Source organism: Lipophrys pholis (assembly GCF_963383615.2).
Source record: "Lipophrys pholis genome assembly, chromosome: 22".
In the NCBI taxonomy this organism is placed as follows: domain Eukaryota; kingdom Metazoa; phylum Chordata; class Actinopteri; order Blenniiformes; family Blenniidae; genus Lipophrys; species Lipophrys pholis.
This window is the reverse complement of record NC_137644.1, coordinates 613,748-641,247: the sequence shown is the minus strand read 5'-3', so window position 1 is coordinate 641,247 and position 27,500 is coordinate 613,748. Positions and strand designations below refer to the sequence as shown.

General features: G+C 47.3%; 2 protein-coding genes across 5 annotated transcripts in view; both read right to left on the bottom strand.

Annotated features, from left to right (window-relative positions):
- The window catches only part of glt8d2 (glycosyltransferase 8 domain containing 2), a 19,416-nt gene extending 17,078 nt beyond the window's left edge, over positions 1 to 2,338 (bottom strand). The window contains exon 1 of one of the 4 annotated variants that reach the window (XM_080491663.1): positions 1,983 to 2,338. The gene's annotated coding sequence lies outside the window, so the exon portion shown is untranslated. The remainder of the gene's footprint in view (positions 1 to 1,982) is intronic. The other 3 variants (XM_080491665.1, XM_080491666.1, XM_080491664.1) reach the window with 3 other exon arrangements.
- Positions 2,339 to 14,296: 11,958 nt separating this feature from the next.
- creb3l2 (cAMP responsive element binding protein 3-like 2) overlaps positions 14,297 to 27,500 on the bottom strand; it is a 37,654-nt gene continuing 24,450 nt past the window's right edge. The window contains exons 2-12 of the mRNA XM_080492583.1: positions 21,252 to 21,495; positions 20,730 to 20,941; positions 20,575 to 20,653; positions 20,139 to 20,341; positions 19,272 to 19,418; positions 18,998 to 19,056; positions 17,509 to 17,577; positions 16,561 to 16,660; positions 16,199 to 16,328; positions 15,475 to 15,709; positions 14,297 to 15,012 (exon numbers count right to left, since the gene is read on the bottom strand). Coding sequence (XP_080348709.1) covers positions 14,937 to 15,012; positions 15,475 to 15,709; positions 16,199 to 16,328; positions 16,561 to 16,660; positions 17,509 to 17,577; positions 18,998 to 19,056; positions 19,272 to 19,418; positions 20,139 to 20,341; positions 20,575 to 20,653; positions 20,730 to 20,941; positions 21,252 to 21,495 — 1,554 coding nt within the window. The 3' untranslated portion in view covers positions 14,297 to 14,936. The remainder of the gene's footprint in view (positions 15,013 to 15,474; positions 15,710 to 16,198; positions 16,329 to 16,560; positions 16,661 to 17,508; positions 17,578 to 18,997; positions 19,057 to 19,271; positions 19,419 to 20,138; positions 20,342 to 20,574; positions 20,654 to 20,729; positions 20,942 to 21,251; positions 21,496 to 27,500) is intronic.

Below are 27,500 nucleotides of genomic sequence, written 5' to 3'. Positions count from 1 at the left end.
AGATGCAATACGACACAACACATATACAATATAATACAATACAATATTGATAAAATAGTGAGGCAATACCACAACTTTGTGCACAATGTGTGAAGGTAACCAAACTTCTGTTGTATCAGAAAGGAGACAAATGTATTTAATTCATATTAAAGCTGTTAAAAATATGTTTTTCTTAGTCTACATCTGGCCCCCGTCCAGCTCAGCTGGTAGAGCGTCAGACTCTCAGTCTCTAGGTAGAGGGTTCATGTCCCACGCCGGGCGCCAACTTCCTGTGGGCTCTCCACCTTCCTGTGGGCTCTCTACCTTCCTGTGGGCTCTCCACCTTCCTGTGGGCTCTCTACCTTCCTGTGAGCTCTCTACCTTCCTGTGGGCTCTCTACCTTCCTGTGAGCTCTCCACCTTCCTGTGAGCTCTCCACCTTCCTGAGGGCTCTCCACCTTCCTGTGGGCTCTCCACCTTCCTGTGAGCTCTCCACCTTCCTGTGGGCTCTCCACCTGCAGGAAGGTTGTTAATGGGTCAATGTGATCTGGGTGACGGTGCTCAGACTGACACCCCCACCACCTGGAGAGGGAGAAGATTTATTTATCTTCAATAGTCAGACCTGAAGAAGAAAGAAAATAGGACCTAAATAGAGCAACGACTTTTAACTGTGATGAAAATGAGGATCGATCCAGAAACTGGAATTCTTGATATTTTAGTATTGATCATGTTTGTCTTCAGGGATCATGTATGAAGACCTTCAAGGTGTTTTAGTTTGTTGTTGTTTTTGACCAATCTCCACGAGCTCGGCTCATTTAAAGGATCACATATTAGTGATTGTTGTGACCACCTCACTCACCACGCTGGTTTTCTATCAAAGTCCATGTTGGCTGTGACTGGTGGCAGGAGGAAGTGAGCAGCACCAGCACACCGAGGCTCCAGGTTTCAGGACTCTGGTCCACTTCCTTGTTCCCCGGAGCAGCAGCTTAATGAAACATTTCTCTAACTTCCCTGACACATTCCAGCATCAGTTCATCTTTAAGCTCCATAAACCTTCATCCTGGTGTGTTTCCTGCAGGTGATGGGCATCAGAACAGAGTCCTGCAGCTCCTCCACACTGGACTCTTCAAGTGGAGCTGCTCAGTGTGAGATCCAGTCTGTCCAGAGGGAAGAGCCATGTGGAGCTGCTCAGTGTGAGATCCAGTCTGTCCAGAGGGAAGAGCCATGTGGAGCTGCTCAGTGTGAGATCCAGTCTGTCCAGAGGGAAGAGCCATGTGGAGCTGCTCAGTGTGAGATCCAGTCTGTCCAGAGGGAAGAGCCATGTGGAGCTGCTCAGTGTGAGATCCAGTCTGTCCAGAGGGAAGAGCCATGTGGAGCTCATTTTATCATTTTAAACCAAATTATCTCAGCGGGGGAGGGTAACTGGAACATGTCACAGAGGGTTTCTTCACAGAGAGTAAACTTCCACAGAGGATCCAGACCCCCACTGGTACCCCCCCCCAACACACACACACACACACACACACACACACACACACACACACACACACACACACACACACACACACACACACACACCCCTCCATAAATCAAACCAGATTACAGGAATGCGGTAAATTGCATCTAAACTCTACTAAAGCTCGCTGCGTTGAGTTTCCAGAGAGAAAGAAGGATGAGAAGGTTCCTGAGGAGGGTCCATGTTTCTGTCTGTGACAGAACACAAAGTTCTTTTGTCTGCCGTCACAACCAAACTGGAACCAGACCCAGAAGAGCCCGTCTGGACTGGAGAACACCAAGACCATTATTTAAACTCATGTGGACTTTAGGCAGATAGTAAGGAGGGGGTGTGTCTCTGCTCTCTTCCTTCTAACGTCCTCTACCTTTTAATGTGGGCTGATGATCTTTTAAAACAGAGAGAGAGAGAGAGAGAGAGAGAGAGAGAGAGAGAGAGAAAGAAAGAGAAAGAGAAAAAGAGAGAGAAAGAGAGAGATTAGATTTACTCACCAGCAAAAACACAGATTTATTCCAGATTATCAACCATGTTGTAAAACCACTGAGACTGAGACCGACAAGCTTTTCTCTTCTCCCTCTTCTTTCTCTCTCTCCTCCTCCTTTCCCTCCCTCTACCTCTTCCTCTATTCCCCCTCCTCCTTAACCTCCTCTTCCTCATTTCTTCCTCCTCTCTACTTTCTCCTTCTTCTCTCTACCTCGTTCTCCTCTCTGCCTTTTCCTCTTTCTCTCTACCTCCTTCTCCTCCTCTTCTCCTCTCTACCTTCTCCTCCTCTTCTCTCTACCTTCTCCTCCTTCTCTCTACCTCCTTCTCCTCCTCTCTACCTTCTCCTTCTCTTCCTCCCCTTCTCATTCCCTCTTCCTCCTCTTCCTCCTCCAGATGTGACTCATCTTGGGCACCACCTTTACTATTCTCTTGTCTTTTATAGAAAATTAGATAATATCTGTTCATTTATTTCACAAAGTATCAGCAGAAGATTGAGACGAGTTTCCTGTCTTGTCTTTTCTTCTTTAGTTTCTTTACCACAATCTGAGAAAAAGTCGGTATGAATATCACACAGGGTGGAATACACACACTATGCTCTGGTTATCCTTACCTGTTATCATCTCTATACAAACACTGAACTCTTATTTAAAAAAAAGCTTTTTGTGGCGATTCAGAACATTCAGAACTTTTGAGCGCATGTCGCTATAAAACTACATTTCCCACAGTCCTTTGCTGTGATATAGCTCTGTGTGGACAACAAAAACCTAACCCTGGTACAAACGTAACTAGCGCCACTATCTTTGTGATTTACCTTTTAAATAAATCTGAAAAATACATACTTAATTTCAAAGTGCTTTTCATAGTATAATAGTTTTTTAGTCTTTTTAGGTGCGTAAAATGTGTTATGTACAAGTTGAACTATATTTTGTTTGCCTAAAAATAATTTAATAAAGTCAAATGATATTAAAATCTACTTTATAGTATTTTATATTGAAATTTAAGAACAAGAACGTTTTAATATATTAGTGGTTTAATCCACTGCCACACATGTCAGTGTACTCCACTGAAGAAAGTTAACATCAAATAGATTTAGATTTTTTTTAAATTAGGTGAACAAATGTCACAAACATAGGTCTGCACTATATTCTTTAAACATGCAATACTGATACTATTGTTGAGTGTTGTGATTTCAATATGAATTGCACTTGACAAACGCTCCAGTATATCACATTGATGTCTTGTGCAATGGACACAAATTTACCCAGGATTAAATGTTCTTTAATACTTTATGAAAACATGCATGCCTACAGCTTTTGTGCTTGTTTGATCAGTTGCCTATGATGTTGCCTTGATGTTGAAATAATCAAGTAAAATAAAGTATTTTTTTACACAACATAAAAGTATAGAATACAACATGGAAACATAAGTCATTGCAATTGAGACAGCCTTTGAATATATATACTGCTAAGGTTGGTGAATTTGCATTGTATTGTGTAGCGCTAAAAGTAAAAGATGATTTATTTGTCCTACAAAGGGGGAATTGTAGCAGCAACAAGTGGACAGTAAATAAAACAGCAAAGGAAAAGAATACAAACAACAACAAAAAAGTATGAAAAAGATTCAAGATTCAAATACTTTATTGTCATTGTCATAAATACAATGACATTCTGTTAGAGCATCACAACACACAACAGCACACACACTAAAACAACAGCAACAGTAATATAAAATGAAGATAATAACTGTGACAGTATTTCACAAATGTTGGTAGTAATTGGAAATGCACTACAGACTGTTGTTATTGCTCAGAATTAATGAATAGTATATATTTCGCACAAGAGAACAGCATTTGAAATAGTGCAATGTGTCGAATTGTCTAATAGACTTAGATAGAAGTGCCTCCTACGCAGATTTATGGCAGTTTTTTCATTTGTTTCTGGGATAAAAAGCTTTTTTTATCTGAAAAGAATTGCCTTAGCTATTTCACTGGCGCATGCAGAGGGAGACGTTCCAGTGAATGGTATTAGTTGGCCATCTAATTAGGCCCACTACAGGATGAAGAGGTAAACATGTTTCCAGCATGTCTTCTTAATAACAGTGTGATGAGGTGACTGTTTCTCCTCACCTCCTCCCAGCATGGACGCAGACATTTAGTGAAGTTCTGTCAGGGACACTTGTCCTCTCTGCAGCAGCAGCCAACACCAGGCGGCCGGAGGCGGCGCAGCGACCGTCCGGTGTGAATATTACGGCTGCTCCGGGGACACGGTGCTGCACTCCGCCTCCACACACGGACACCGGGACGTGGCGGAGTTCCTCATCCACACAGTGGGCATGAACGTGGGGGTGCACAACAACGACCACAAGAGTCCGTTGTACGAGCTCCCTGCGCCGGGAAGGAGCTAAAGTGGTTTAAAGAAGCTCACGTTGAGCTATATCCAAATTACAAGAGCGCCCTCTGTTGGATAAAAAGGAACTTTCACATGTGATTCCCCACTACCTTCGATAGCTCAGTTGGTAGAGCGGAGGACTGTAGAGGCGTTACGCTGAAATCCTTAGGTCGCTGGTTCAAATCCGGCTCGAAGGAATGTGTTTTTCTTTACAAATTATTTTTGATGAACAAGTTAATTAACTAAATATGTGGGGTTTTTTGACATATGAAAAATATAGAAACACGTATTTAATGATTAAAGCTGTTTAATTTTCCAAAATTTATGACAGAATGTCATGTGATCGGATAGTCAACTCCGACTGTAGAGGCTCAATGTTAAAATGCTTAGGTTGCGGGTTTGAAGAAAATGTGTTTTTGCCCAATTAAAGAACAAAAAGCTTAGAGACAAAGAGGAAATACAGGAACATCTCAAAATATTAGAATATCATGAAAATGTTGACTATTTGTTGTCAGTCATTTCAGAAAGTCAAACCCAGAGATGATGGAGGCTCAGGACAGTGAAATATTTCAGCCTTTAATTCTTGAAATGTTGATGATGATGACTTACAGAGAGAGAAAACCCAAAATGAGAAAAAGGATATTTGAACCAAACTGTAGGGTTTGATAAAGTCTGTTCATCTCTCTTCCCTCTATACCTGGTTGCTCCTTTACCATGAAGTACTGTGTCTTAGGGGCGTGGCCTGGAGGCCATCAACCTGTGGTACTGCTCAGGTGGACTGAAGCCCAGGTAGCTTTGATAGCAGCCTTCAGGTCATCTGGTGTCTCTCACCGTCCTCTGGACAATAGCCAGAGATTGTCTCTGGGGTTCTGCTGGCCAGTCCAGCACAGTACCACCAGGGTCACTGAAGCAGCTTCTGGTACCTTTGGTACCTCTGGCAGTGTGGGCAGGTAACAAGTCCTGCTGGAACATGAACTCAGCATCTCCATAAAGCTCGTCAGCAGGAGGAAGCATGAAGAGCTCTAAAGGTTCCTGCTGGACGCTGCCTGGACTGTGGACTTCAGAAGACCCAGTGGAGGGACAGCAGCAGAGGACATGGCAGCACAAATCATCACAGACTGAGGACACTTCACTCTGGACCTCAAGCAAGGTGGATTCTGAGCCTCTCCTCTCTTCCTCCACCCTCTGGGACCTGGAGTCCACTCTTCCTCCACCCTCTGGGACCTGGAGTTCACTCTTCCTCCACCCTCTGGGACCTGGAGTCCACTCTTCCTCCACCCTCTGGGACCTGGAGTCCACTCTTCCTCCACCCTCTGGGACCTGGAGTTCCAAATGAGATCAAAATGTTCTTTCCTGTGACAAAAGGACGTTGGACCACTGAGCAACAGTCCAGTTCTTGTCCTCCACAGTCCAGGTGAGACTCTTCTGACCTGGTCTCTTGTTCAGGAGTGTCTTGACCCCAGGAAGACACATTAGGATCCCATGTCTAGGACTGGTCTGTCCCTAGAGGCTCTTGATGCGCTGACTCCAGCCTCAGTCCGTCCTTGTCCAGTATTTTGCTGGACAGTCCTCTCCAGGCTGCACTGACTCCAGCCTCAGTCCGTCCTTGTCCAGTATTTTGCTGGACAGTCCTCTCCAGGCTGCGCTCCTCCCTTTTGCTGCTGCACCTTTTCCTCCCACTCCACCTTCTCTGGACATGATGGATCCAGCACTCTGTGAACAAGCAGCTTCTTCAGCAAGGACCTTCAGTGGACGGTGTCAATGACTGTCCTCTGGACATCTGTCCAGTCAGCAGTCTTCCCCATGATTGTGTCCCCTCCTGACCCAGACTGAGACATTTAAAGGCTCAGGGAACCTTTGCAGGGGTTTGGACTTCATCAGCTGATGAGGGTGAGACACCAGGACTTTACAAAACTCAACTTTTACACAAGATTCTCATTTTCTGAGAAACTGAATTTTGGGTTTTCACTCTGTAGGACATCATCATCATCATCTCAAGAAATAAAGGCTTGAACTATTTCACTCTGTGTCCTGAGCCTCCATCATCTCTGGGTTTGACTTTCTGAAATGACTGACAACAAATAGTCAACATGTCCATGATGTTCTCAGTTTGTGAGACGTCCCTGTACAAAGTGTACCAAATGAAACTTCACAAACCACTCTGTATTTTCTGAAGCCACTAGGTGGCAGTGTCTTTTCAACAAATGTTTGAACGCTCACTTCAATGTCAGTCTATCAGCCTCCATCTTCGGGGGGGTTAGGCCTGGTCCTTCACTTCTGTACAGACCAGTCTGGCGTCTGATGGCGTGAAACAACCTTGGCTAGTTCTGATTCAGAGACAAAGTTCCAGGTTAAGCGGGGTGAGGACATGAGGAGGAGGGTCAGAGCGTCCTTCTACACAAGCCTCCAGGAGAAATGAGATAAACAAAGCAGCCTAGACTGGCTGTCTGGGGGAGTCCATCTGTGATAAGTTGTTTTCAATCAATCCTCCGTCTCTCCGTTTTGTGTCCAATATATCCAATATGGTGGCCCTGAGCGTCCAGCCGAGTGGTCAACTTTCGAGCCGGCCTGACAACGTCTCCAAGTTGGATTCCATCCTGCTTACTGTGAGTTCCTTCATGTCCTGAGTCTGAGTGTGAAGAGCTCTGAACTGTCCCTCAGGCCTGGCAGCCGTCCCAATGCAGCGTCCAGCGTCCTCCAAACTTTGCCATAGATCAGAAAACCTCCAGCTCCAGTCAGCAGCATGCCTGTTATCATAACTCCAATTATGTAGAGGTCTTCCACTTTCTAGATGGAAAGAATGGACAGACACACGGTCCTCCAACCCCTCCAGGAGTCCAACGTCAATCCAGCAGCAAAGTTTGCGACAGGACAGGAGGGTTCTGATTCTTATTGAGGAAACTGTGGTGGACTGAGACCAGCTGATCAGATCCAGAACTTCAGTTTGGAGAGAGGCTCTACTGGAATCTGACAAATACAAGACAAGGAGCAGCGAGCAGGCAGATAAAGGAGGGAGGGAGAGAGGAAGCTGCCCCTCCCCCACCATTCAGTGTGTATTGCATGCAGTACAGTGTATATTCCTCTCCAGGCTGTGGTTGTGATGTCTCATGGCGCCTGAAGCCTGAAGCCTGAAGCCTGAAGCCTCACTAACAAAGTCATTTAGAAGCTCACAGCTGATTGGCTGCTGCTGAACGGGAGCGAGTCGTCACAAATAGCAGCTGGTAGTAGTGATTGTGCTCTCAGAGAGAACATGTAAACTCCTCAGAGAGAACATGTAAACTCCTCAGAGAGAGAACATGTAAACTCCTCAGAGAGAACATGTAAACTCCTCACAGAGAGAGAACATGTAAACTCCTCAGAGAGAGAACATGTAAACTCCTCACAGAGAGAGAACATGTAAACTCCTCACAGAGAGAGAACATGTAAACTCCTCAGAGAGAACATGTAAACTCCTCAGAGAGAGAACATGTAAACTCCTCAGAGAGAACATGTAAACTCCTCACAGAGAGAGAGCATGTAAACTCCTCAGAGAGAGAACATGTAAACTCCTCACAGAGAGAGAACATGTAAACTCCTCAGAGAGAGAACATGTAAACTCCTCACAGAGAGAGAACGTGTAAACTCCTCACAGAGAGAGAACATGTAAACTCCTCACAGAGAGAGAACATGTAAACTCCTCACAGAGAGAGAACATGTAAACTCCTCACAGAGAGAGAACGTGTAAACTCCTCAGAGAGAGAGAACATGCAAACTCCTCACAGAGAGAGAACATGTAAACTCCTCAGAGAGAACATGTAAACTCCTCAGAGAGAGAACATGTAAACTCCTCACAGAGAGAGAACATGTAAACTCCTCAGAGAGAGAACATGTAAACTCCTCACAGAGAGAGAACATGTAAACTCCTCAGAGAGAGAACATGTAAACTCCTCAGAGAGAGAACATGTAAACTCCCCACAGAGAGAGAACATGTAAACTCCTCACAGAGAGAGAACATGTAAACTCCTCAGAGAGAACATGTAAACTCCTCACAGAGAGAGAACATGTAAACTCCTCAGAGAGAGAACATGTAAACTCCTCAGAGAGAACATGTAAACTCCTCAGAGAGAGAACATGTAAACTCCTCACAGAGAGAGAACATGTAAACTCCTCAGAGAGAGAACATGTAAACTCCTCAGAGAGAGAACATGTAAACTCCCCACAGAGAGAGAACATGTAAACTCCTCACAGAGAGAGAACATGTAAACTCCTCAGAGAGAACATGTAAACTCCTCACAGAGAGAGAACATGTAAACTCCTCAGAGAGAGAACATGTAAACTCCCCACAGAGAGAGAACATGTAAACTCCTCACAGAGAGAGAACATGTAAACTCCTCAGAGAGAACATGTAAACTCCTCACAGAGAGAGAACATGTAAACTCCTCAGAGAGAGAACATGTAAACTCCTCACAGAGAGAGAACATGTCAACTCCTCAGAGAGAGAACATGTAAACTCCTCACAGAGAGAGAACATGTAAACTCCTCAGAGAGAGAACATACAAACTCCTCAGAGAGAGAGAACATGTAAACTCCTCACAGAGAGAGAACATGTAAACTCATCAGAGAGAGAACATGTAAACTCCTCAGAGAGAGAGAACATGTAAACTCCTCACAGAGAGAGAACATGTAAACTCCTCAGAGAGAACATGTAAACTCTTCAGAGAGAGAACATGTAAACTCCTCAGAGAGAGAACATGTAAACTCCTCAGAGAGAACGAACATGTAAACTCCTCACAGAGAGAACATGTAAACTCCTCAGAGAGAGAACATGTAAACTCCTCACAGAGAGAGAACATGTAAACTCCTCAGAGAGAGAACATGTAAACTCCTCAGAGAGAGAGAACATGTAAACTCCTCACAGAGAACATGTAAACTCCTCACAGAGAGAGAACATGTAAACTCCTCAGAGAGAGAACATGTAAACTCCTCACAGAGAGAGAACATGTAAACTCCTCACAGAGAAAGAACATGTAAACTCCTCAGAGAGAGAGAACATGTAAACTCCTCAGAGAGAGAACATGTAAACTCCTCACAGAGAGAGAACATGTAAACTCCTCAGAGAGAGAACATGTAAACTCCTCAGAGAGAGAACATGTAAACTCCTCAGAGAGAACATGTAAACTCCTCACAGAGAGAGAGCATGTAAACTCCTCAGAGAGAGAACATGTAAACTCCTCACAGAGAGAGAACATGTAAACTCCTCACAGAGAGAGAACGTGTAAACTCCTCACAGAGAGAGAACATGTAAACTCCTCACAGAGAACATGTAAACTCCTCACAGAGAGAGAACATGTAAACTCCTCAGAGAGAGAGAACATGTAAACTCCTCAGAGAAAGAACATGTAAACTCCTCACAGAGAGAGAACATGTAAACTCCTCAGAGAGAGAACATGTAAACTCCTCAGAGAAAGAACATGTAAACTCCTCAGAGAGAGAGAACATGTAAACTCCTCAGAGAGAGAACATGTAAACTCCTCAGAGAGAGAACATGTAAACTCCTCAGAGAAAGAACATGTAAACTCCTCAGAGAGAGAACATGTAAACTCCTCAGAGAGAGAGAACATGTAAACTCCTCAGAGAAAGAACATGTAAACTCCTCACAGAGAGAGAACATGTAAACTCCTCAGAGAGAGAACATGTAAACTCCTCAGAGAAAGAACATGTAAACTCCTCAGAGAGAGAGAACATGTAAACTCCTCAGAGAGAGAACATGTAAACTCCTCAGAGAGAGAACATGTAAACTCCTCAGAGAGAGAGAACATGTAAACTCCTCAGAGAGAGAACATGTAAACTCCTCAGAGAGAGAGAACATGTAAACTCCTCAGAGAGAGAACATGTAAACTCCTCAGAGAGAGAGAACATGTAAACTCCTCAGAGAGAGAACATGTAAACTCCTCAGAGAGAGAGAACATGTAAACTCCTCAGAGAGAGAGAGAACATGTAAACTCCTCACAGAGAGAGAACATGTAAACTCTTCAGAGAGAGAACATGTAAACTCCTCAGAGAGAGAGAACATGTAAACTCCTCACAGAGAGAGAACATGTAAACTCTTCAGAGAGAACATGTAAACTCCTCAGAGAGAGAGAACATGTAAACTCCTCAGAGAGAGAACATGTAAACTCCTCAGAGAGAGAGAACATGTAAACTCCTCAGAGAGAGCTCCTCAGAGAGAGAACATGTAAACTCCTCAGAGAGAACATGTAAACTCCTCAGAGAGAGAGAACATGTAAACTCCTCAGAGAGAGAGAACATGTAAACTCCTCACAGAGAACATGTAAACTCCTCACAGAGAGAGAACATGTAAACTCCTCAGAGAGAGAACATGTAAACTCCTCAGAGAGAGAGAACATGTAAACTCCTCAGAGAGAGAACATGTAAACACCTCAGAGAGAGAGAACATGTAAACTCCTCAGAGAGAGAACATGTAAACACCTCAGAGAGAGAGAACATGTAAACTCCTCAGAGAGAGAACATGTAAACTCCTCGGAGAGAGAGAACATGTAAACTCCTCAGAGAAAGAACATGTAAACTCCTCACAGAGAGAGAACATGTAAACTCCTCAGAGAGAGAACATGTAAACTCCTCAGAGAGAGAGAACATGTAAACTCCTCAGAGAGAGAGAACATGTAAACTCCTCAGAGAGAGAACATGTAAACTCCTCAGAGAAAGAACATGTAAACTCCTCAGAGAGAGAGAACATGTAAACTCCTCAGAGAGAGAACATGTAAACTCCTCAGAGAGAGAGAACATGTAAACTCCTCAGAGAAAGAACATGTAAACTCCTCACAGAGAGAGAACATGTAAACTCCTCAGAGAGAGAACATGTAAACTCCTCAGAGAAAGAACATGTAAACTCCTCAGAGAGAGAGAACATGTAAACTCCTCAGAGAGAGAACATGTAAACTCCTCAGAGAGAGAACATGTAAACTCCTCAGAGAGAGAGAACATGTAAACTCCTCAGAGAGAGAACATGTAAACTCCTCAGAGAGAGAGAACATGTAAACTCCTCAGAGAGAGAACATGTAAACTCCTCAGAGAAAGAACATGTAAACTCCTCACAGAGAGAGAACATGTAAACTCCTCAGAGAGAGAACATGTAAACTCCTCAGAGAAAGAACATGTAAACTCCTCAGAGAGAGAGAACATGTAAACTCCTCAGAGAGAGAACATGTAAACTCCTCAGAGAGAGAGAACATGTAAACTCCTCAGAGAGAGAGAACATGTAAACTCCTCAGAGAGAGAACATGTAAACTCCTCAGAGAGAGAGAACATGTAAACTCCTCACAGAGAGAGAACATGTAAACTCTTCAGAGAGAACATGTAAACTCCTCAGAGAGAGAGAACATGTAAACTCCTCAGAGAGAGAACATGTAAACTCCTCAGAGAGAGAGAACATGTAAACTCCTCAGAGAGAACATGTAAACTCCTCAGAGAGAACATGTAAACTCCTCAGAGAGAGAGAACATGTAAACTCCTCAGAGAGAGAACATGTAAACTCCTCACAGAGAGAGAACATGTAAACTCCTCAGAGAGAGAGAACATGTAAACTCCTCAGAGAGAGAACATGTAAACTCCTCAGAGAGAGAACATGTAAACTCCTCAGAGAGAACATGTAAACTCCTCAGAGAGAGAGAACATGTAAACTCCTCAGAGAGAGAGAACATGTAAACTCCTCAGAGAGAACATGTAAACTCCTCAGAGAGAGAGAACATGTAAACTCCTCAGAGAGAGAACATGTAAACTCCTCAGAGAGAACATGTAAACTCCTCAGAGAGAGAGAACATGTAAACTCCTCAGAGAGAGAGAACATGTAAACTCCTCAGAGAGAACATGTAAACTCCTCAGAGAGAACATGTAAACTCCTCAGAGAGAGAACATGTAAACTCCTCAGAGAGAGAACATGTAAACTCCTCAGAGAGAGAGAACATGTAAACTCCTCAGAGAGAGAGAACATGTAAACTCCTCAGAGAAAGAACATGTAAACTCCTCAGAGAGAGAGAACATGTAAACTCCTCAGAGAGAGAGAACATGTAAACTCCTCAGAGAGAGAACATGTAAACTCCTCAGAGAGAACATGTAAACTCCTCAGAGAGAACATGTAAACTCCTCAGAGAGAACATGTAAACTCCTCAGAGAGAGAGAACATGTAAACTCCTCAGAGAGAGAGAACATGTAAACTCCTCAGAGAGAGAACATGTAAACTCCTCAGAGAGAACATGTAAACTCCTCAGAGAGAACATGTAAACTCCTCAGAGAGAGGAACCAGCTGCCCTCCAACCAGATGGCATTAATCATCAATGCTGGCCGAAGAGTCATCAACGTTCATCAACGTGCTTCCTGACTCATCAACACCTCAAAGTGTCTGTGAAGCTCCTTTACTGATTTCTAGCAGGCATACAGAGGTAATCCATTTAAACACTCCGAGGTAATATTTATCCATCTACACACTGCTCTGTCCTCGGCCTTCACCCAGAGTCCACAACTAAAAAGAAACCCTCAGACCTGACTCCCAGGTGAGCAGGTACCTCCAGACGTACCCGGTGAACTGGTCAGAACATCTGCTTCCTGACAGGAGCTTCATTTGAGCAGGTTTAGATTCACAAAACCACACAGTCACAAGAAATGATGCTTTTACTAGTGAAAATACTTTATTAATATTATAGCCAGAAGACAGAAAGCCGACCGGGAACAGGAACAACGAAGACACGTGAAGATTTGTGGGGAAAAGACCTTTTCTACTGGCTGTTGCTTTCAGGTGATGTTTTTAGGTAAAAGGTGAATCAAATCGGTGTTTGCAACCAAACTTTTCTGAGAAATCTACGGTTTGCAGCCGGTGAACAGACAGACGCAACATCAATCTGACATAAGTGCTGATTTGTGAAGCTTGAAAATGAAGGACACACTCGGTGTGGTAGTTTATAAAATGAAAATAAAATCACGTGTCTGAAAAGCTCAAAAAACATATTTAAATAAAAAAAAGGGAATGGCACTGAACTTAAAGTGGTCAGAATATGTTAAGACATTAATAAGAAAATAAACAGATTAACCCTGCAGGAAAAGTTCATAATCTATAATCTACAGGATCAAATCCAGATTGTAAACTAAAGAGACACATTTAGATTTACTTATCAACAACTCCTATTTACAAAAATAGATCCTTTTTGTTCTAGTTCTAAACAGACTTTTTGGAAAATGCTGAAGCAGGAAAGAAATAAAAAGCAGTAAGAAATATTTAAAGCAAGAAGCTCCTCATGCCAGCGACTGAACACAGGACGTCTGGAGACAGGACGTCTGGAGACAGGACGTCTGCACACAGGACGACTGGAGACAGGACGTCTGCACACAGGACATCTGGAGACAGGACGTCTGGAGACAGGACGTCTGCACACAGGACATCTGGAGACAGGACGTCTGGAGACAGGACGTCTGCACACAGGACGACTGGAGACAGGACGTCTGCACACAGGACGTCTGGAGACAGGACGTCTGCACACAGGACGTCTGCACACAGGACATCTGGAGACAGGACGTCTGCACACAGGACGTCTGCACACAGGACATCTGCACACAGGACGTCTGGAGACAGGACATCTGCAGACGTCCTGTCTCCAGACGTCCTGTCTGCAGCTTTTTCTGCTGATTTTACACAAAAGAGTGAAATTTGTTGCAGAAGTTTAACAAAAAACTTCCTTCAAACGGGGCTTAAGTAATATTAGAGTACTGCAGGGGGCAGGAGTGAGTATCACCTTCTGACTTGTACACATGAAGAACATGCAAGACCGAAATGAGAAATGATTCTCCTTGAGGTTGAACTTCAGTCTAGATTAATTGTGTAAAAGAGGGCGGTGCCAGCTGACCCGGTAACCTCCAGTTGTTGGTGTGAAATGAGTCACCCTGAACGATTTGCACTGTTTTTATTTTACAGAAGCCAATTTGTGTTCATCAAACTTAACTTTAAAGTATTAATTAGAATGTGGTCAGACTTCTCCATGAGAGCAGAAACACCAAACTAACCTTTCCACCAGCAGCGAAGAACAAAAATGCATCTTTAAAAAGAGTATAATAAAATAAGAACCTAAAGTTTAAACACAAGTATCAAAACAGGTTGTAAGCATTATGAAATAAAAACATTTAACTACAAAGAGCAATAAGAATTTAGAAAATAACCCTCAAAAAAAGTTTTATATAAATACAGAGGTCCTCGTCAGTGTCCTGTTCAAACACTCACATGTCATATTTTAATTTAATTCCCACGCAACATTTTTCACTCGATTGGTTTGAAGTTATCACAACTTAAAACTATTCAGTGCAACTTTCCTTCAAAAAGTGAGGGCAGCCAGTGCCCCTGAGTTACCCCCTTAGTTACCCTCATTCTCCCCCTCAGTGTTCCCCACCAAGCAGAAATGGCGTTAAAATGACCTTAAACAATCGGCAGTGGGAGGTTTGCTCCAGGACACTGAACTGCGCTCCGGAGGGCGGGAAAGGTCAAAGGTCATCATATATTAGGGAAATGGGAGCAGGTGGAGGGTGAGATGGATCTCAGGAGGTCTCGTTGACCGTCCGCTCCAGTTCGATCACTTTACTGCTGCTTTCCTTTGCAATCTGCTCCAGAGACCTGAAAGAAACCCAGAAGGTAAATGGTGACGACCACAGCAACCGGCTCACCGGCAGACGTTCTTAGGGCGACACAGGGAGGAGCCATATCGAAGATATATATATGTATATATATATGTATGTACCAGTTACTGCCACAGCCAGAAGATGGAGGAGCAGTCAGTGGAATTGCTCAAATAGAAAAAGAGAATCAGCTTTTCCTTTGAGTGTTTGAATGTTCGCTGCTCTGTCAGCAGCTGGCTCCACATCGGTACCAACCACAGTCTGGGACTTATGGTGACCTCTGGTGGCCATACTAAGTATGACAGTAGCAATGTGGATGAAACTCCCAGGGTTGGCTTGTTCAGTGTTCTTATCAGTTCTCTTTGGAGATTTTAGAAAGTGAAGCCTGAAGCTAGTGTCTGCTGTTACTCCGATACCAAACCCAATCACAGATCTGAGGCTCCTCCTGCATCGTCTTTACCTCTGCAGGTCCAGCAGCAGCTCTTTCGTTGTCTGCGTGTCGTTGCCGTTATTCCTGAAAGGTGGAAACGCCTCCACCCTGCTGGACTCCACTTCGACTTTCTGCTGCTCGGAGCGACGCCACGCTGCCATGACGACGGCGGGCGCGTCCTCCGTTTGTTCAGGATACTCGCCACCCAGTCCGAGGACGTGCGGCAGCTCGTCCTCGAAAGTGGACAGCAGACTCCTGGACTTCACTGGAAGGAAATCATTCCTCATTATTCAAGAGCACTGAAGCTGTGCGACCTCAACACTGGAAAGATAAAGTCTGGATGGACTGAAGTACCACGGTCACTCATATGAACACACACCAGTACACGTTTGTTCCGCAGAACGGGAACTGAGTTCGATTCTTAGGAAAGTCCTATCTGGTCTCCATTGCAGAGTGTGTGGGAGGTATGACGGTAGAGCGAAAGGTCAGGTCTTCTACTCAGGCTCTGTGTGTGCTGACTTCCACTGCTCTGTAACTGAAAACTAATGATTCAGGAGTGGGGAGACATCAGAGGGCTTCGGTCCTGTTTCCACTGCTTTTCAATGTGTTGATTCACAGCAAAGGAAATCAGTTTTTGTTTTAAAGACATTTCTGGGCCACGAGGAACCATGATCCAAACTAAACCCATTACTGTGTGTGTGTACATGTTGAACACATACAGTATGTACAGTGTATATAAAGTGTGGTTCTGTACCTGTGGTCGTGTAGGACTCTTTGTCAGCCATCGGTTTGGATGCGAGTCCCGTTTCAGTGACGGAGGACCAAGAAGTCAAGCTGCCCGGATAGAAACTCCCAAGAAACAGGGCGAAGCACAACACCACCACCTGCAGAGACCAAACCCAGCGGGATGGCGAGGACAGGACAGGACAGGACAGGACAGGACAGGACAGGACAGGACAGGACAGGACAGGACAGGACAGACACACAGCAATTCATTATCAATCACAAAATGACAAGCAGCTGATGAAACAAGTTAGGAAGTGCGTGCACACACACACACACACACACACACACACACACACACACACACACACACACACACACACACACACCTACCATTAGACATGAGGAGGTCTGGGTTCCAGCCACTCGGCAGGATTTGGGGACTTTTCCTGCCACAACCGCCTGCAGAGACTGTAGCTGCTGCAGCAGAGACCTGCACACACACACACACACACACACACACACACACACACACACACACACACACACACACACACACACACACACACACACACACACACACACACACACACACACACACACACACACATGAAGCCCTGCTCTGTGTTTCTGATGATATGCTACTTTTCAGGTATCTGTACTTCAGTATTTATTTGTCTAAGGGCTCAGTATTATCATCTCTATTATTATTAACCTAATTCCATCTCAATACAAATATTCTTCTTGCTCCTTTCTTTAACAAGTGAAAAGTCATATTTTGCATATTCTTCTATAAAATTGCTTTTACATGTTGGTAGTTGTGGTCTAATTTTCATTTCTTTCTAAAACATGTGCAGAGTCAATCAATGTGTTTATTTCTTATGGAGTCAGATCGATGAGATTACAAACATTTTACATTCTTAATAAAAAATGTAATTTTAATTCAGTGGAGTTATTTCATAATGACTCCTTTCTTTGTTCAAGTGACTTTTCCTGCTGCAGACTGACACTATCTGGAAGGTTCTCTGTAATTCTTTGAAAACTCTGCAGCCCCTTTTGAAGTTCCAAATACATAGTACACTATATTTGGAACTAGAAGAAACTAAATATTAGTTGAAGATGAGGTTTAATGGCTAGATGACATATTTGCTTGCAAATAAATAAATAAAGACAATAATGAAACATCCAGAGCCAAAAGTCCTACTAAAGTACTTCAGTCTCACTGTGTGTGTGTGTGTGTGTGTGTGTGTGTGTGTGTGTGTGTGTGTGTGTGTGTGTGTGTGTGTGTGTGTGTGTGTGTGTGTGTGTGTGTGTGTGTGTGTGTGTGTGTGCTGTTCTTACTTGTTGGTACACTCCAGAGTCTCCACCTTCCTGCGGAGTTCATTGTTCTCATTGGAGCAAGTTTCCACCCTGTGGTCAGAGAGAGAACTGCAAGTCACATTTACTGAAAATATATTTAACCATCCATCCCTCCATCCCTCCCTCCATCCCTCCATCCCTCCATCCCTCCTCTCCCTCTTCTCCGTTTCCAGGTGGTGGTGGTGTCAGTCTGAGCACCGTCACCCAGATCACATGGCACTATTAAGAACCTTCCTACAGGTGGAGAGCCCACAGGAAGGTGGAGAGCTCACAGGAAGGTGGAGAGCCCACAGGAAGGTGGCGCCCGGCGGGGGACATGAACCCTCTACCTAGAGACTGAGAGTCTCATGCTCTACCTACTGAGCTGGACGGGGGACATGAACCCTCTACCTTGAGACAGAGAGTCTCATGCTCTACCTACTGAGCTGGACGGGGGACATGAACCCTCTACCTTGAGACTGAGAGTCTCATGCTCTACCTACTGAGCTGGACGGGGGACATGAACCCTCTACCTTGAGACAGAGAGTCTCATGCTCTACCTACTGAGCTGGACGGGGGACATGAACCCTCTACCTTGAGACAGAGAGTCTCATGCTCTACCTACTGAGCTGGACGGGGGACATGAACCCTCTACCTTGAGACAGAGAGTCTCATGCTCTACCTACTGAGCTGGCCGGGGGACATTATTCATACAGCAGTTTTTAATAAATAAAAACAACGCAGTGTTTCACAAGTGACTGAAAGAGACGAGATAAACAAATGCAAAAACACACGTCTGTAAACTGATTAGTTCCTGAGTAGTAAGACATATAAACACACGCATGCAACAATCCAGAGTAAGAAATGACATGCGGGGACAAAAACACGCGTGAAAGAATATAAATAATAAAGTCATCAATGAACGGTAGATTAAAATATATTAAAATGTTGAATTATAAAAGATAAGGATCAAAAATCTAATCAAAAAGGAAATTAAATTAGAACATTTAATGATAAAACTGCAAGATTATAAATGACACTGCTAAATGTCTTTAATACTATGTCTGACTGGTTCTCTAGTTGCATTTACTTTATTTCATTGTGGGAAGAAAACTTTCAGTTATTTTTTGCTGCGAGTCTTCAAATGACTTAAGAGTTGAAATTATACTTAATTACACATATTATCTTTTATCTGCTCCAAAGTTACCTGGAGAATATTAAACCAATTAAAACTGGGAGCAACAGTTTGACATTCCTGTTCCACCTGAAAGCAGAGTCAGTCACTTTAAAGACGAGCGACGGTTCCGACACACCAGAGACCAAACAACGTGCGCCTGCAGCTTTAAATGAAAAACCCAGCAGATCAACGGCTTTGAATTTGTTCATTCAAGCTGGAGAGAATTCAACAGGAAGCCGGGTGGATGAGGAGATTTGTTTCTAGTGACTCTCACTTGAACTCAAATCAAGAAAGAAGATGTAAGAAGAGACTGACTTCTTCTCCAGAGCGTCCATGTACTCCTTCTTCTTCCTGCGGCTCTCCTGAGCTGAAATCTGAAGCAGATCAAACACATGACATTTAAAAACACTCAGATTGAAATGGGAAGCAAGTTATACATGGATAAAAGTAAAGAACATATAGAAGAAGAGAATAAAGAGATTCTGAATAAACCTGAAGTCAAAGCTTGTTTAGATATTTTGAAGTCAAAACGTCTAAATAACAGATCAGATGATCCCAGGTCAGCTGGAGTGTTTCTTCCTCCTCCCACCTTGTTCTTGATCTTCCTGCGGATCTTCTTCAGCGCCTTCTCCTCGGCTTTGGTGAGCGGCAGCTTGGTGGGGACCGGGTAACCTTCGGCCACTAGGGTGCGCCGCTCCTCCTCGGTCAGCATGAGCGGCCCAGAGCCCTGCAGCTTCTGCAGGCGTATAACATCTCACTGAAATAAGGTTTGAAGTTCACATCCCAGATTCACCCACAAAGTTAATGAGCAGAAAACTCTTCTTCTCTAATGGAAACTGGAAAAAAGCTGTTCTGACTCATTAGGTCACCTTCTGGTAAAAAGTGGTATTACAGGACAAACCAGGCCGGTGTGAGCTCGTTAGCTCACACCGGCCTGGTTTAGCAGATCATTCTACCGGGTCACCAACATTTATTTATTGATTTTTTAACACTTTTAACACTATTTGTTTTTTAAATGAACAAAAGAAACTGCAGAACTTCCAGAAACATGAAGAGCAGAACAGGGTCACAGAACATCTCAGCTTCCAGGCTTCCTTTTCCACTAAATCTCCAGGTAACGGACTCTCTTATGGAATCAGGTAAAAGGACTGTTTGGAGCTGTAGGTGGCAGTAGTGAGTCACTCATTCATTCTGGAGGGGAGATTACTCAAATAAGAAAAAATGATAAAAAACTTGTTTAAATTTTCCTTTAAAACCTAAATGCAGTTTAAAGCAAATAATGGTTCTACCGATATTTATTCACCCAACAAGGATTAATAAATAGAGAACCAAACCTACCTTACATGAGTTAAAGAGTAAGAAATCACTAATCTTATTCTGGAGTGTTTGAGGTCCTCCTCCTTACATTGGGGTGATTTGGTGGTGAACTGAGAACCAGGAGGCTGCTTGTGCTTACGTGAGCAGCGGTGAGCAGCGGGGAGTTGGACAGGGAGGACGCGCTGCGGGGCACCACCTTCAGGCCGGCCTGTGATGGAGCGGGGCTGGTGGGGGAGGTGGGGCAGGACAGGACCGGCGGGGCGTGGATCGGACTCTGGCTGCCCTCCGAGTCGCTGCTGTGGGAGCTGGGGGGGGTCGGGGGCATCTGCAGGGTCTCCAGGCCTGAAGCACAACAAGCTCTGCTCAATTAATGACAGAAGATATGAACCTTTAGGGATGTGAGACGATATGCAACAATAACAAACTCTATATCTAAAGGCGATGTCAGACATGAGTCAGCCAAATGCTGTTTGAGCTTATTTCACCTGAACGCCACGGCGTATAGAAAGCTGATGTTGCTTTTCCTTTCAGTTCACACAAACAGCCAGCAGGGGGTGTCACAGCACCAAACTGACCTTTAGGCGACAGATTGAGGAACTGGTCCACTTCATGAGGCTCCAGTTTAATCTGAGGGATGATATTCTCCTCTTTAATCTACAAACAGGAAGCCATTGGCGTTAGAAACCAAAATAAAAACCCTCCGAGGTCCAGACTCTGTCTGCTCTCTCACCTTGACACCTTTCCCCGGGTTGCTGCCGCTGCTGCTGACGGTGACTGGAGCAGGGGCGGCGGCAGCAGGGGGGCCGTCGGGGGCCGGGGGCCCGTCGCTGGAGCCCAGAGAGAGAGACAGGGTGGGGAGGAGAGAGGGAGTCTCACACAGGAGGCTCTCCATGGCTTCCTCCTGCTCCATCGGCCACTCGCTGGAGTCGCCGTCCGACTCTCCTGCAGGAGACCACAAAGTAAATGAATGTGTCTCCGTCATTAGAACATGGAACACCAAACCAGACCGGGCCGCAGCCAGAACCACACAGAACCGGGATCCATCAGAGGAAACGAAAGAAATTCCTGCATTGCAGCGGATGATGACCTTTGACCTTTGTGGAGAAATGACACGATTGAAGTGCCGACATCCAAAGATCAATGAATAAAGGTCATTACAGATCAAACGCCCCTCCTCCCGGGACTGACAGACAGAAATCCTGGATGTGTGAATGTAGACTTTGGGGGGGGCTGTCCTCCTCGGGTATCTCACCTGCTTCGCTGCCTTGCTCTCCGGTCAGGTGCGACAGTGGCGACTGAGGCCGGCTGTCTCCGCACAGCGAGTAGCTGTGCTCGGCGGTGATGTGCGGCGGCAGCGGGGACGACGGGGACAGCTCGCCACCGTCCTCCCCCTCCATGGCCTCTGCCGCACCTCTGCCCCCGGACAGGAAGGGGTCACTGAGCAGCTGGCCCAGCAAAGCATCCTGGGAAAGGTCGTCCAGGAGCTCGGAGAAGTGCTGCGGAAGGACAACAGAACGGGAATCAGAGACCAGACCACACGCTGAGGAGGCAGGCGTCCAGACACACCTGGAGGAGGACGGAGAGGGAGGAGGAGGGAGGAGGACAGACACACCTGGAGGAGGACAGAGAGGGAGGAGGAGGGAGGAGGACAGACACACCTGGAGGAGGACAGAAGAGGGAGGAGGAGGGAGGAGGACAGACACACCTGGAGGAGGACAGAAGAGGGAGGAGGAGGGAGGAGGACAGACACACCTGGAGGAGGACAGAGAGGGAGGAGGAGGGAGGAGGACAGACACACCTGGAGGAGGACAGAAGAGGGAGGAGGAGGGAGGAGGACAGACACACCTGGAGGAGGACAGAAGAGGGAGGAGGAGGGAGGAGGACAAAAGAGGGAGGAGGAGGGAGGAGGACAGACACACCTGGAGGAGGACGGAGAGGGAGGAGGAGGGAGGAGGACAGACACACCTGGAGGAGGATGGAAGAGAGAGGAGGAGGGAGGAGGACAGACACACCTGGAGGAGGACGGAAGAGGGCGGAGGAGGGAGGAGGACAGAAGAGGGAGGAGGAGGAGGGAGGAGGACAGAAGAGGGAGGAGGAGGCAGGCGTCTAGACACACCTGGAGGAGGACGGAGAGGGAGGAGGACAGACACACCCGGAGGAGGATGGAAGAGAGAGGAGGAGGGAGGAGGACAGACACACCTGGAGGAGGACAGAAGAGGGAGGAGGGAGGAGGACAGACACACCTGGAGGAGGACGGAAGAGGGAGGAGGAGGGAGGAGGACAGAAGAGGGAGGAGGAGGCAGGCGTCCAGACACACCTGGAGGAGGACGGAAGAGAGGAGGAGGGAGGAGGACAGACACACCTGGAGGATGACGGAAGAGGGAGGAGGACAGACACACCTGGAGGAGAACGGAAGAGAGGAGGAGGGAGGAGGACAGACACACCTGGAGGAGAACGGAAGAGAGGAGGAGGGAGGAGGACAGACACACCTGGAGGAGGACGGAAGAGGGAGGAGGAGGGAGGAGGACAGAAGAGGGAGGAGGAGGCAGGCGTCCAGACACACCTGGAGGAGGACGGAAGAGGGAGGAGGAGGGAGGAGGACGGACACACCTGGAGGAGGACAGAAGAGGGAGGAGGAGGGAGGAGGACGGAAGAGAGAGGAGGAGGGAGGAGGACAGACACACCTGGAGGAGGACGGAAGAGGGAGGAGGAGGGAGGAGGACGGAAGAGAGAGGAGGAGGGAGGAGGACGGACACACCTGGAGGAGGACAGAAGAGGGAGGAGGAGGGAGGAGGACGGAAGAGAGAGGAGGAGGGAGGAGGACAGACACACCTGGAGGAGGACAGAAGAGGGAGGAGGAGGCAGGCGTCCAGACACACCTGGAGGAGGACAGACACACCTGGAGGAGGACGGAAGACAGGAGGAGGGAGGAGGACAGAAGAGGGAGGAGGAGGCAGGCGTCCAGACACACCTGGAGGAGGACGGAAGAGGGAGGAGGAGGGAGGAGGACAGACACACCTGGAGGAGGACAGAAGAGGGAGGAGGAGGCAGGCGTCCAGACACACCTGGAGGAGGACGGAAGAGAGAGGAGGAGGGAGGAGGACAGACACACCTGGAGGAGGACAGAAGAGGGAGGAGGACAGAAGAGGGAGGAGGAGGCAGGCGTCCAGACACACCTGGAGGAGGACGGAAGAGAGAGGAGGAGGGAGGAGGACAGACACATCTGGAGGAGGACAGAAGAGGGAGGAGGAGGGAGGAGGACGGAAGAGAGAGGAGGAGGGAGGAGGACAGACACACCTGGAGGAGGACGGAAGAGGGAGGAGGAGGGAGGAGGACAGAAGAGGGAGGAGGAGGCAGGCGTCCAGACACACCTGGAGGAGGACAGACACACCTGGAGGAGGACGGAAGACAGGAGGAGGGAGGAGGACAGAAGAGGGAGGAGGAGGCAGGCGTCCAGACACACCTGGAGGAGGACGGAAGAGGGAGGAGGAGGGAGGAGGACAGACACACCTGGAGGAGGACAGAAGAGGGAGGAGGAGGCAGGCGTCCAGACACACCTGGAGGAGGACGGAAGAGAGAGGAGGACAGACACACCTGGAGGAGGACAGAAGAGGGAGGAGGAGGGAGGAGGACAGAAGAGGGAGGAGGAGGCAGGCGTCCAGACACACCTGGAGGAGGACGGAAGAGAGAGGAGGAGGGAGGAGGACAGACACATCTGGAGGAGGACAGAAGAGGGAGGAGGAGGGAGGAGGACAGACACACCTGGAGGAGGACAGAAGAGGGAGGAGGAGGGAGGAGGACAGACACACCTGGAGGAGGACGGAAGAGGGAGGAGGAGGGAGGAGGACAGACACATCTGGAGGAGGACAGAAGAGGGAGGAGGAGGGAGGAGGACGGAAGAGAGAGGAGGAGGGAGGAGGACAGACACACCTGGAGGAGGACGGAAGAGGGAGGAGGAGGGAGGAGGACAGAAGAGGGAGGAGGAGGCAGGCGTCCAGACACACCTGGAGGAGGACAGACACACCTGGAGGAGGACGGAAGACAGGAGGAGGGAGGAGGACAGAAGAGGGAGGAGGAGGCAGGCGTCCAGACACACCTGGAGGAGGACGGAAGAGGGAGGAGGAGGGAGGAGGACAGACACACCTGGAGGAGGACAGAAGAGGGAGGAGGAGGCAGGCGTCCAGACACACCTGGAGGAGGACGGAAGAGAGAGGAGGACAGACACACCTGGAGGAGGACAGAAGAGGGAGGAGGAGGGAGGAGGACAGAAGAGGGAGGAGGAGGCAGGCGTCCAGACACACCTGGAGGAGGACGGAAGAGAGAGGAGGAGGGAGGAGGACAGACACATCTGGAGGAGGACAGAAGAGGGAGGAGGAGGGAGGAGGACAGACACACCTGGAGGAGGACAGAAGAGGGAGGAGGAGGGAGGAGGACAGACACACCTGGAGGAGGACGGAAGAGGGAGGAGGAGGGAGGAGGACAGACACACCTGGAGGAGTCATTGGCCCTTTAATCCTGCAAGACTCCCCTCAGGGGAAAGTTAAAACATCACAGCCCCTCCCACTCATCACCACCTCTATATGTCTCTGATTCTCTGTGCTGACACACACACACACACACACACACACACACACACACACACACACACACACACACACACACACACACACACACACACACACACACACACACACAGGCGGTCCTGAAGCAGGAGTACCATCGACGATACAAATCAGAGACGCCAGGACGTCAGGATCACAAACTCGTCTTCAACTTTCTCTGTTGTCTGTTTCCAGGACGTTTTGCCTCATTTCTGATCCAGTTGAGACGAAAGATGTTTGTCTCAGTTTGTCCCCTGGATATTTATCCTCACGTAGCGCAGCAGGAGGACAAATGAGGAGGACGGAGGAGGACAGAAGAGGGAGGAGGACGGAGGAGGACGGAAGAGGGAGGAGGACGGAGAAGGACAGAAGAGGGAGGAGGACGGAGGAGGACGGAGGAGGAAGTTTCTCCTCCTCCTCACACAGTGAAATGACCTCTTTGCTTATGGACACTTTCCCACTGCCTCTGTGTGTGTGTGTGTGTGTGTGTGTGTGTGTGTGTGTGTGTGTGTGTGTGTGTGTGTGTGTGTATTGATTCCCAACATGTCGAGCGGCTACAGCATGTGCACGGGGAAAACACATGCAAACACCACTACTCCTCCTCTCTACTCCTCCTCACTACTCCTCCTCACTACTCCTCCTCTCTACTCCTCCTCTCTACTCCTCCTCACTACTCCTCCTCACTACTCCTCCTCTCTACTCCTCCTCACTACTCCTCCTCTCTACTCCTCCTCACTACTCCTCTCTACTCCTCCTCTCTACTCCTCTCTACTCCTCCTCACTACTCCTCCTCACTACTCCTCCTCTCTTCTACTCCTCTCTACTCCTCCTCTCTTCTACTCCTCTCTACTCCTCCTCTCTACTCCTCCTCACTACTCCTCCTCTCTACTCCTCCTCTCTACTCCTCTCTACTCCTCCTCACTACTCCTCCTCACTACTACTCCTCTCTACTCCTCCTCTCTACTCCTCTCTACTCCTCCTCACTACTCCTCCTCTCTACTCCTCCTCTCTACTCCTCCTCTCTACTCCTCCTCACTACTCCTCCTCTCTACTCCTCCTCTCTACTCCTCTCTACTCCTCCTCACTACTCCTCCTCTCTACTCCTCCTCACTACTCCTCCTCACTACTACTCCTCTCTACTCCTCCTCACTACTCCTCCTCTCTACTCCTCCTCTCTACTCCTCCTCACTACTCCTCCTCACTACTCCTCCTCACTACTACTCCTCTCTACTCCTCTCTACTCCTCCTCACTACTCCTCCTCTCTACTCCTCCTCACTACTCCTCCTCACTACTCCTCTCTACTCCTCCTCTACTCCTCTCTACTCCTCCTCACTACTCCTCCTCTCTACTCCTCCTCACTACTCCTCCTCACTACTCCTCCTCTCTACTCCTCCTCACTACTCCTCCTCACTACTCCTCCTCTCTACTCCTCCTCACTACTCCTCCTCTCTACTCCTCCTCTCTACTCCTCCTCACTACTCCTCCTCTCTACTCCTCCTCTCTACTCCTCTCTACTCCTCCTCACTACTCCTCCTCTCTACTCCTCCTCTCTACTCCTCCTCACTACTCCTCCTCTCTACTCCTCCTCTCTACTCCTCTCTACTCCTCCTCTCTACTCCTCTCTACTCCTCCTCTCTACTCCTCCTCACTACTACTCCTCTCTACTCCTCCTCTCTACTCCTCTCTACTCCTCCTCACTACTCCTCCTCTCTACTCCTCCTCACTACTCCTCCTCACTACTACTCCTCTCTACTCCTCCTCTCTACTCCTCTCTACTCCTCCTCACTACTCCTCCTCACTACTACTCCTCTCTACTCCTCCTCTCTACTCCTCTCTACTCCTCCTCACTACTCCTCCTCTCTACTCCTCCTCACTACTCCTCCTCTCTACTCCTCCTCTCTACTCCTCCTCTCTACTCCTCACTCCTCCTCTCTACTCCTCTCTACTCCTCCTCACTACTCCTCCTCTCTACTCCTCCTCACTACTCCTCCTCACTACTACTCCTCTCTACTCCTCCTCTCTACTCCTCTCTACTCCTCCTCACTACTCCTCCTCACTACTACTCCTCTCTACTCCTCCTCTCTACTCCTCTCTACTCCTCCTCACTACTCCTCCTCTCTACTCCTCCTCACTACTCCTCCTCTCTACTCCTCCTCTCTACTCCTCCTCACTACTCCTCCTCACTACTCCTCCTCTCTACTCCTCCTCTCTACTCCTCTCTACTCCTCCTCTCTACTCCTCCTCACTACTCCTCCTCTCTACTCCTCTCTACTCCTCCTCTCTACTCCTCTCTACTCCTCCTCACTACTCCTCCTCTCTACTCCTCCTCACTACTCCTCCTCTCTACTCCTCCTCACTACTCCTCCTCTCTACTCCTCCTCTCTACTCCTCCTCACTACTCCTCCTCTCTACTCCTCCTCACTACTCCTCCTCTCTACTCCTCCTCTCTACTCCTCCTCACTACTCCTCCTCTCTACTCCTCCTCTCTACTCCTCCTCACTACTCCTCCTCTCTACTCCTCCTCTACTCCTCCTCACTACTCCTCCTCTCTACTCCTCCTCTCTACTCCTCCTCACTGCTCCTCCTCCCATCAACATCTACACATTAAGATCCCACACCCTCACCACAGCTTCAGATCTTCCCACAGCCGGTGGGGATGAGTGTATATATAACAGTGATTATATCTAGATGAAATACCACACACGTTTCAGACTGAAGTAAAACCTTCAGACAGGCTCTGGCCTTGGGGGGTTTTATGTGTAGAGTTTGAAGTTTTTCCCCCGACAGCCACTCGGTGTGTCTCACTGAAGATTCCTCTATAAAACACATGAGTCAACGTTTTGATCTGATTTGTTTCTTTATTTACTCTGAAAACAGCCAAAACATCTTAAAGAGAGAA